Raw genomic sequence first — 11,488 nt, forward strand, 5'->3', positions numbered from 1 at the left:
TGAAGCAACATCGGTCAGGAAGTTAAAGATTGGAAGTATGCTTGGGGTCATTGTCCATTTGGAAGACACATTTGCGACCAAAGTTGTGGCAAAATGGCTTAAGGACAACAAAGTCAAGGTATCGGAGTGGCCATCACAAAGCCCTGACCTCAATCCCGTATAAATTTTGTGGGCAGAATTGAAAAATCGTGTGCGAGCAAGGAGGCTTACAAACCTGACTCAGTTACACCAGCTCTGTCAGGAGGAATGGGCCAAATTTCACCCAACTTATTGTGGGAAGCTTGTGGAAAGCTACCTGAAACGTTTGACCCAAGTTAAACAATTTAAAGGCAATGCTTCCATATACTAATTGAGTATGTAAAACTTCTGACCCACTGGGAATGTGGTGAAAGAAATAAAAGCTGAAATAAATCACTATTGTTATTCTAACATTTCATATTCTTAAAATAAAGTGGTGATCCTAACTGACCTAAGACAGGGATTAAATGTCAAGAATTGTGAAAAACTGAGTTTATATGTATTTGGCTAAGTTGTATGTAAACCTTAGACTTAAACTGTACATCTGGTAAGACGAGGGGTGGGGGTGTGTGTCTTTGTGTCAAAAACAGCTGGTGTGCGATGTCTAATATTAAAGATGTCTCGAGGTATTGCTCACCTGAGGTAGAGTACCTTATGATAAACTGTAGACCACACTATCTACCAATAGAGCTCTCATCTATATTATTCGTAGCTGTCTATTTACCACCACAGACAGATGCTGGCACGAAGACCGCACTCAATCAACTCTATAAGGCCATAAATAAGAAAAGAAGAAAATGTTCTTCCAGAAGTGGCACTCCTAGTGGCCAGGGACTTTAATGCAGGCAAACTTAAATCAGTACAACCAGAGGGGAAAATAAATCAAATAAAAGCTCTATTCCACCTTTACTCCACACACAGAGATGCATATAAAGCTCTCCCCTGCACTCCATTTGGCAAATCTGACCATAATTCTATACTCCTGATTCCTGCTTACAAGCCAAAACTAAAGCAGGAAGTACAAGAGTCGCTCAATGCGGAAGTGGTCAGATGACGTGGATGCTACACTACAGGACTGTTATGCTAGCACAGACTGGAATATGTTCCGGGATTCATCCAATGGCATTGAGAAGTATACCACCTCAGTCATCGGCTTCATCAATAAGTGCATCGACAACATCGTCCCCCCTGAAACCGTACGCATTTGTATTTATTATGGATCCCCATTAAGCTGCTGCTTTCTTCCTGGGGTCCAGCAAAATTAAGGCAGTTTATACAATACGTACATATCCAAAACCAGCAGCCATGGATTACAGGCAACATCCACAGCTTTCAAGGAGCGAGACACTAATCTGGCCGCTTATAAGAAATCCCGCTATGCCCTCAGATGAACCATCAAACAAGCAAAGAGTCAATGAAGGATTAAGATTGAATCCTACTACACCGGCTCCAAAGCTCATTGGATGTGGGAGGGCTTGAAAACTATTACGGACAACAAAGGGAAGCCCAGATGCGAGCTGCCCAGTGACGCAAGCCTACTAGATGAGGTAAATGCCTTTTATGCTAGCTTCAGGGCTAGCATCACTGAAGCATGCACGAGAGCACCAGCTGCTCTGAATGACCGTGTGAGAACGCTCTCAGTAGCCGATGTGAGCAAGACCTTTAAACAGGTCAACATTCACAAAGCCGCTGGGCCAGATGGATTTCTAGGATGTGTACTCAAAGCATGAGTGGACCTACTGGCAAGTGTCTTTACTGACAACCAATCCCTGACTGAGTCTGTAATACCTACATGTTTCAAGCAGATCACCATAGTCCCTGTGCCCATGGAAGCGAAGGTAACCTGCCTAAATGATTACCGCCCCGTAGCACTCACGTCGGTAGCCATGAAGTGCTTTGAAAGGCTGAAAATGGCTCACATCAACACCATCCTTCCGGAAACCCTAGACCCACTCCAATTGGCATACTGCCCCAAAAGATCCACAGATGACGCAATCTCAATCACACTCCACACTGCCCTTTCCCACCTGGACAAAAGGAACAACCATTTGATAATGCTGTTCATTTGAGGTGGCAGGTAGCCTACGTGGTTAGAGCATTGGGCCAGTAACTGAAAGGTTGCTGGATCGAATCCCTAAGCTGACAAGGTAAAAATATGTTGTTCTGCCCCTGAACAAGGTAGTTAACCAACTGTTCCCCGGTAGGCTGTCATTGTAAATAATCATTTGTTAACGGACTTGCCTAGCTAAATAAAAACAATTAATGACTACAGCTCAGCGTTCAACACTCCCTCTGCAACTGGATCCTGGACTTCTTGACGGGCCGCCCCAAGGTGGTAAGGCACGTCTGCCACACTTATCCTCAACACTGGGGCACCTCAGGGGTGTGTACTTAGTAGAGACTGAAAGACGCAAATTAGTCGAGATGAAGATGACAACTAGCAGCAATCAGCCAGCCAACAGTGTCTTTTATTCCACGTCACAAAAATACCAATTTGATTTGCCCTAAGGGTCTAAACACTGGACTGAAAAATCACCATAGACCCCACCAACCAGGGATTCAGTCGTGATAGAATGTGCGGACTGTGAAGGTGATCGTGATGAATTTGAGATGTGTTTCCACTTCCTTCAGGCTGCAGGAGTGCTCCAGGGGAGATGTGGCATTTGATAGAAATGTGAGGATGGTTCTTCTAGCCCACGAACTTGGACTTGGTTATGCAGCTCAAGAAAATAAGTCCAAGGGATTCCTTCCTTGCATCTCAGCTCATAGAGACATGACAGGAGAATGACAGGTAAATAAAAAGGGAGAGTAGACCATTAGTCAGGTGACTTGCTGTGTATAAATAATATTTATTTCCTTGCTCCAGAAAATGTATTCAAAGTTAATAAAACAGAGTGATAGGAAAACATACCTATACAATGAGACTGTCACATAGGCCCACAGTGTCATAGGGCTGTGGCCTAATGTGATTAGAGAGAAATTAGTTTTAAATAAAGTAACTACATGCAGATATGCTAATATTTACAACGGGTAACATGCTAATATTTAGACCTGCGGTTATGACTAATGTCGACAGACATAAGCCGCCAACCCATCTTTTATGGGATTAATTGACACAAACAAACATTACAATAATTCACTATCGTAATTAAATGATCATTCTTCCAGCGTTCTCTGCATTGTACACCACATAAAGAGTGATGAAATTATACGTAAATCAATACATAATAGTGAATAAGGTTATCTAAACAATAATTACATCCCTAGAGCAGCAAAACTATCTTTAATCAGCCATTTTGTCAAAATGACATGTTCTCCGCGTGCCAATTTATTTTTCTCAGTCTTCAATGGACGTACATTCACATTATTCCACAGATTGTTAGGTCTTTGTAGTCAGATTTTTTCAGAGGCATTTTTTTATGATTATTTTTTTATATATACATCTTGTCGTTTTGTCATTTTATGTGTAAATATATACAAAATATGCATCCGTCATACATACATACAATTCCATGAAATTGCAATATTTTGATAAATTGAACTGTAAAAGTCTGACCATTGAGTGTCTTATCACAATAAAAACAAGAAACATTCAGCCTTGAAGCAATGTGTTGAGAAACAGATTCTCATAATATGCAAAGTAGCACATATTTAAGGACGGTTTGCCTCATTTGCATATTTAAAAGACATTTATAAATAAAACTTGTAGTACAATAACATATTGTATTTATGTATAATTTCAACTGGTAAAGTTTCAGTCTGATGAGAGTAAAAATTTTTTTTTTTAAATGCCTATTAGCCTGTGGTGCCTGCCTGGTCTTAAAAGTTAATTTATGGAATTTCTTTCCTTCTTAATGCATTTGAGTCAATCAGTTGTGTTGTGACAAGGTAGGGGTGATATACAGAAGATCACACTATTTGGTAAAAGACCACATCCATATTATGACAAAAAACAGCTCAAATAAGCAAAGGGAAACGACAGTGAGTCATTACTTTAAGACATGAAGGTCAGTCAATGCGGATCATTTCAAGAACTTTGAAGGTTTCTTCAAGTGCAGTCTCAAAAACCATCAAGGTCTATGATGAAACTGGCTCTCATGAGGAGCACCACGGGAATGGAAGACCCAGAGTTACCTCTGGTGCAGAGGTTAAGTTCATTACAGTTACCTGCCTCAGAAATTGCAGCCCAAATAAACGCTTCACAGAGTTCAAGTAACAGACACATCTCAACATCAACTGTTCAGAGGAGACTGTGTGAATCAAGCGTTCATGGTCGAATTGCTGAAAAGAAACCACTACTAAAGAACACCAATAAGAAGAGAAGAAGAAAATACTTGCTTGGGCCAAGAAACACAAGCAAAGGACATTAGACCGGTGGAAATCTGTCCTTTGGTCCGATACGTCCAAATTTTAGATTTTTGGTTCCAACCGCCGTGTCTTTGTGAGACGCAGAGTAGGTGGTTCCCACCGTGAAGCATGGACGAAGAGGAGTGATGGTGTGGGTATGCTTTGCTGGTGACAGCCTGTGATGTATTTAGAATTCAAGGCACACTGATGAAACTGGCTCTCATGAGGACCGCCACAGGAAAGGAAGACCCAGAGTTACCTCTGCATAGAGGATATGTTTATTAGAGTTACCAGCAGGAGGAGGTGTGATGGTGCTTTGCTTGTGATACTGTCTGTGATTTATTTAGAATTCAAGGCACACTTAACCAGCATGGCTACCACAGCATTCTGCAGCGATACGCTGCATCTGGCTTGCGTTTACTGGGATTATAATTTGTTTTTCAACAGGCCAATGACCCAGCACACTTCCAGGCTGTGTAAGGGCTAGTTGACCAAGAAGGAGCTTAATGGAGTGCTGCATCAGATGACCTGACCACCACAATCACCTGACCTCAACCCAAAAGATGGTTTGGGATGAGTTTGGACTACAGAGTGAAGGAAAAGCAGCCAACAAGTGCTCAGCATATGTGGGAACTTGGAAAAGCATTCCAGGTGAAGCTGGTTGAGAGAATGCCAAGAGTGTGCAAAGCAGTGAAGGCAAAGGGTGGCTACTTTGAAGAATCTCAAATATAAATAGACTTTCGGTTACTACATGATTCCATATGTGTTATTTCATAGTTTTGATGTCGTCACCATTATTCTACAATGTAGAAAATATGAAAAATAAAGAAAAACCCTTGAATGAGACATACATTCATACTCCGGACTTGGACATTCCTCGTCTTAACATTTCTATTTTTTTTATTCCATGCTTAACATTTTTAGATGTGTGTATTGTTAGATATTACTGCACTGTTGAAGCTAGGAACACAAGCATTTTGCTACACCCGCAACAACATCTACCAAATAAGTTTATGCGAGCAATAAAATTGTACAAGGTAATGTGAGTTTCATTCACATTCAGCTTGATTTTAAATTGACCAGAAAGGCATAGCTTTCCATCAATGGCTGAGACAAAGATGGAGAAAATCCATCCCTTAAATGAGTAGGTGTTCTAAAACTTTTGATATATATATATATATATGTGTGTGTGTGTGTGTGTGTGTGTGTGTGTGTGTGTGTGTGTGTGTGTGTGTGTGTGTGTGTGTGTGTGTGTGTGTGTGTGTGTGTGTGTGTAGAAGTCTGAAGTTTACATTCACCTGAACCAAATACATTTAAACTCAGTTATTCACAATTCCTGATATTTAATACTTGTAAAAATCGCTTGTCTAGGTCAGTTAGAATCACCACATTTTTTAAAGAATGTTTAATGTCAGGATAATAGTAGAGAGAATGACTTATTTCAGCTTTTATTTCTTTCATCACATTCCCAGTGGAATCAGAAGTTTACTTACACTCAATTAGTATTTGGTAGCATTGCCTATAAATTGTTTGACTTGGGTCAAATGTGTTGGGTAGCCTTCCACAAGCTTCCCGCAATAAGTTGGGTGAATTTTGGCCTATTCCTCCTGACAGAGCTGGTGTAACTGAGTCAGGTTTGGAGACCTCCTTGCTCACACATGCTTTTTCAGTTCGGCCAAAAACTTTTCTATGGGATTGAGGTCAGGGCTTTGTGATGGCCACTCCAATACCTTGACTTTGTTGTCCTTAAGCCATTTTGCCACAACTTTGGAAGTATGCTTGGGGTCATTGTCCATTTGGAAGACCCATTTGTGAACAAGCTTTAGCTTCCTGACTGATGTCTTGAGATGTTGCTTCAATATATCCACATACTTTTCCTCCCTCATCATGCGATCTATTTTGTGAAGTGCACCAGTCCCCCCTGCAGCAAAACACCCCCACAACATGATGCTGCCACCCCAGTGCTTCACGGTTGGGATGGTGTCCTTCGGCTTGCAAGCCTCCCCCTTCTTCCTCCAAACATAACAATGGTCATTATGGCCAACAATCTTATTTTTGTTTCATCAGACCAGAGGACATTTCTTGAAAAAGTACAATCTTTGTCCCAGTGTGCAGTTGCAAACTCTAGTCTGGCTTTTTTATGGCGGTTTTGGAGCTGTGGCTTCTTCCTTGCTGAGGGTTCTTTCAGGTTAGGTCAATATAGGACTTGTTTTACTGTGGATATAGATACTTGTGTACCTGTTTCCTCCAGCATCTTCACAAGGTCCTTTGCTGTTGTTCTGGGATAGAGCTGCACTTTTTGCACCAAAGCACGTTCATCTCTAGGAGACAGAACGCGACTCCTTCCTGAGCGGTATGTCGGCTGCGTGGTCCCATGGTGTTTATACTTGCGTACTTTTGCTTGTACAGATGAACGTGGTACCTTCAGGTATTTGTAAATTGCTCCCAAGGATGAACCAGACTTGAGGAGGTCTACAATTTTTTTCTGAGGTCTTGGATGATTTCTTTTGACCTTACCGTGATGTCAAGCAAAGAGGCACTGAGTTTGAAGGTTGGCCTTGAAATACTTCCACAGGTACTCCTCCAATTGACTCAAATTATGTCAATTAGCCTATCAGAAGCTTCTAAAGGCACAACATAATTTTCTGGAATTTTCCAATCTGTTTAAAGGCACAGTCAACTTAGTGAATGTAAACTTCCGAGTGAGTGAGTGAGTGAGTGAGTGAGTGAGTGAGTGAGTGAGTGAGTGAGTGGAGTGAGTGAGTGGTGGTGGTGGTGAACAGTGGTGTTTCCACCCCCATGTGGTGGTATGTGGTGAGTGAGTGAGTGAGTGAGTGAGTGAGTGAGTGAGTGGTGAGTGGTGGTGGTGGTGGTGGTGGTGGTGGTGGTGGTGGTGGTGGTGGTGGTGGTGGTGGTGGTGGTGGTGGTGGTGGTGGTGGTGGTGGTGGTGAGTGAGTGGTGAGTGAGTGGTGAGTGGTGGTGAGTGGTGGTGGTGGTGGTGAGTGGTGGTGGTGGTGGTGGTCTTGTATGTGGTGATTGGTGGTGGTGGTGGTGGTGGTGGTGTGACTGTGAGTGGTGTCTTTTATAATGTGGGTGAGTGGTGAGTGGTGAGTGAGTGAAGTGTTACAGTGTGAGTGAGTGAGTGAGTGGGAGTATTTTGTATGTATGTATGTATGTATGTATGTATGTATGTATGTATGTATGTATGTATGTATGTATGTATGTATGTATGTATGTATGTATGTATGTATGTATGTATGTATGTATGTATGTATGTATGTATGTATGTATGTATGTATATATATATATATATATATATATATATAAAGACAACATGGATAGAATATGTAGTGTATCTGAAGAATAGTATATGTACAGCAATAGTTAAAATAGGAAAGGCCTCAACTAGAATACAGTATATACATGAAGTTGGTAAAACAGAATGTAAACATGATTAAAGTGACCAGTGTCCCATGACTATGTACATAGGGCAGCAGCCTCTAAAACTAGGGTGATGCAGACTGAAGGGAAATACTGACACCAGATGAGGCATGCATACATACAAGGTGGTCTTGTGATCCCTGTAGTGGCCGCTGCGCTCTCTGCTCCGGCGCCTCTCCCTGCTGCGGCTCTGCTTTCGCTCGTGGCTGCGGCTCCGCTTGTGGTCATGGCTCTTCTTGCGATCCCGGCTTTTGCTCCTCTTCCTGTCTCTGCTTCGACTCCTGCTCTTTTTTTTCCTGAGGAAAGAGAATGACTCAATGTGAGGCAGTGAATAAGTAAAGATCAATAAACATTTTAGAACAATTGTCAAAATAATAAATAGATTTGGGTGAGCGTTGCTTGTTACTACACCATGTCTGTTTCACTTACTTCTTGCTGTGTTCCTTGTGCCCATTTGGACTACTGTGCTTGATCTCATCCTAAGCAGGGTCGATAGAAGAACAGCATGATGACGAAGAGGCAACATTTGAAGTTGTCAGGATAAACGGGTGGGGGGAACAAGAGAAAATATAATAATTGTTTAAAAAGTATTCATGCTAAAGTTTACATGGGGACTGAGATCTACAGTTAGGGGCTTTTAAATAGTGTCTATTCACTTGTTCTCTCTCTCTCCAATCATACTGTCGATGAGACATTTAGCATCTAGTCAAGTTCTATGAGTAATTATCCATATCTAAAGTCATATCTCTGGTGCATTTTTCTTAAGCAGCCCCATCCAGATCAGTTCCAAGGCTATTCTTTGCCTAAGACCAACGTGGCCATGCTAGCAACCCAAAACTGATCGATTTCCAGTGGGGGGGATGCCATTCCAGTGATCTTCACCAATTTTCGTTCGTGGACTGTAAGAGCTCGATGCCACCTCTGTCACACATCTCGCCCTGAAGCAAACAGGGATTCACACTGCTTAGTAATATCAACTACCAAGGAAAGTCATGATTAAATATAAGATGAGGTATATGAAACTCCCTAGTTGGTACTGTCGCGACAGCATAGAAGAGTTCCATGTTTCCTACTGTTTGTACTCTATTAAATATAGGCCTTACATCAAAGTGTGGCAAATATAATGGACTTATGAATAAATAAACATGTACTCCTCGTGAATGAGCATGCAAAAAAATTACATTCTGGTCAACCATGGAGAAAAAGCAATTTTCAGTTATACTGGTTATGTAAAATGTATAACTTGTTGGTGAATGCAGTGTAACGACAAAATCCACACTTCCTTCCTCACTAGAATGAGAAATGAGAGTGAACATTGTGAACTAACATACCTGCGTCCTGTACTTAACCATACACATCTCATGTATTGAAAGTAAAGGACATGCAATCATGTTTTCAATAATGTGTCAGCTTACCAAACCTTTATCATTACAGAGGCCGATTTCACTTTATCGGTCTTAAATCAATAGCAGGGTAAAGTCAATCATGTGGAACAACCACACCATGCATACAGATATTTGAATACTCTCTCCATGGTATGTCTTTTAAATTAAAGGAACTGGCTTCTCGACCAGGCCCGATGGGCATTTGTGTTTTTGTAATCAAGCTGGCTAAAGTTCTGCAGTTTATCACAAAGCAGAAAGGCTGTATGTGAGGTGAAACAGTCAGAAGGTTTGGCCTACAATCGTCTGCCATGTAGGCTAAAATATGGAATCTATTCTGAACACTTTTCTACTTTTTGACAAACTTCTCAGATATGTGACAGACATTGTTTGACAGCTGTCAAACTCTTGGTTAACACCCACATGCTCAGAAGATGGTTTAGGCATTTGTTGACAGGTTCGGCACAGTCCATGCACAAAACATTAGCCCAGTTGTTGAGATAAAGGAGAATGCCAACTAGGCCTGATCAAGAACCCAGTCCCTTAATCAAATGTTATTGTGCATCCACTGCATTCGCCTTGTAGACTGGCCATTCAATGACCACAATTATGTTACCAAGGGGACCACAGTACAGCAATACATTGGGCAATTACTACCTTCATTTTTTGACAGATCACACTGGAATTCATGGAAGTAGAGGTGAGATATCGTTAGGCAAGTCTACAAAAAGAGATAGATGGGCATTTATTCATAGTCTGAAAAGGTACTGCAGCATCACATCAGAAACACACATAGAATAGGCTAGAAATGTTGGGTCTGGGACAAAGAAGTGACATAGACCACCACAGTATTTACAATAAAGTGCATTACAATCACAAACAATACCTTAGGCCAAAACCCACCTTTCGATATGGAGCCTCGAGCATTGCTTCTATGTCAAAGTCATCAGCCATGATGATTGAGCACTAGAGGGGAAGATAATTTAAACATGGTCATAATAAACGGCGTTCGTCTTACGAGAACCGTGGATTTCCACCCCGTTGATGCAAGTTTGTTTGCATTTATTGTACCACAACTTGCTGCCTACGCTAACATTAGCTAGCCAACACATGCTGCTAACATAGTTAGTTAATTACCGAACAGTTACGTTTCAGTTTACTCCACATAACATTACTAGTTAGTTAAATCCGACCGGCCTGTGTGTTTGACACACCTGCTGATCTTGGTTAGCTAAGGTTGTTAATTTGACCAAAGACCCTATTTGACTTGACCACGTTAGCTAGCTAGCAGATGGACAGGGGAGGTAACAACTGTAGCAATCTATGACCACACACGTAGATAGTTAATGTACTAAGATACTGTATGCAAGTTAATTAACTAGTTATACAACGTGTTACGAAAGACAACGTTCAGATATACACGTAACGAATATTAACGTACCTGAAATTTGTGGAAAACGTTTCTGCTCAAACAAGACCAACTCGTGAGGGTTTCTTGTAGCTGGTTATTGTTGCAACAAGCAAACAGTAGCTAGCAGGCCTCTCGTTTTGAAGCTCCGAATCTTTTCTTCCACGTTGCTAATACAAACTAACAATGGCTACATGTAACGGCAAAGGTACCTTTTTAAATCCCAAACCAGTATACACCGTGTAAACAGACAATAATATAAACAACCTTGATGTGCTGAGAAATATGTATGAGTGCGAAACACTGTTGTTGCTTCTTTTTTTTCTGTGCTCATCTAATGACGCATGCTATAAATAATCTGTGGTCGCGGTCCAGAGAAATTTCATCGCAGTCGTCTGCCAGATCTATGGTACAGTATGTATCAATACACTGTACTGAACCATTGATTGCTATGTTAAGACTCAACAGAGTACCACAGAATGAGTCATAATACCCATAAAACCTAGAGGTCAAACAAGGAAGTGGTTCCAATCGTTTTTCCCATAGGGGATTTTAGAAACACTTAAAATAAGGGCTGTTTCGTGTAGGTACGCTTACCCTGGCGAGACGTTTTGATAACCGTGTATATCTCTAAAATCGCGATATATTCGCCTGTATTTACCCCCCCCACACACACACAAAAAAAATGAACCGCTAATTAGATGCTAATGTGGCTATCATGAAGAGCTACAAATGCCATGATGATCTGGATGAGACTTCCAAATCGTGGCAAAGGTAAGAATCTCAAGGAATAACTATCTAATGGTAGTTAAAAGTAGTAATTAAGAAATTGGCTACATTTCTTTAATTTCTTCAGGATCAGTTGAGCTAACGTAGGGTAATGCGATTAGCA

General features: G+C 41.2%; 1 protein-coding gene across 6 annotated transcripts in view; it reads right to left on the reverse strand.

Annotated features, from left to right (window-relative positions):
* Window positions 1-11,122, reverse strand: part of rbm39a (RNA binding motif protein 39a) — a 45,379-nt gene extending 34,257 nt beyond the window's left edge. For 2 of the 6 annotated variants that reach the window (XR_010456061.1, XM_064969270.1), the window contains exons 1-4: window positions 10,630-11,120; window positions 10,092-10,154; window positions 8,236-8,285; window positions 7,929-8,102 (exon numbers count right to left, since the gene is read on the reverse strand). Coding sequence is in view for 5 of the 6 variants with exons in the window: in XM_064969270.1 (XP_064825342.1) it covers window positions 7,929-8,102; window positions 8,236-8,285; window positions 10,092-10,142 (275 nt within the window). In the remaining variant the exon portion in view is untranslated. Of the gene's footprint in view, window positions 1-7,928; window positions 8,103-8,235; window positions 8,286-9,845; window positions 9,910-10,091; window positions 10,155-10,629 lie in introns of all 6 variants that reach the window. The other 4 variants (XM_064969274.1, XM_064969271.1, XM_064969273.1 and 1 more) reach the window with 3 other exon arrangements.
* Window positions 11,123-11,488: the final 366 nt, after the last annotated feature.

Source organism: Oncorhynchus masou, chromosome 6 (assembly GCF_036934945.1).
Source record: "Oncorhynchus masou masou isolate Uvic2021 chromosome 6, UVic_Omas_1.1, whole genome shotgun sequence".
Classification (NCBI taxonomy): Eukaryota; Metazoa; Chordata; class Actinopteri; order Salmoniformes; family Salmonidae; genus Oncorhynchus; species Oncorhynchus masou.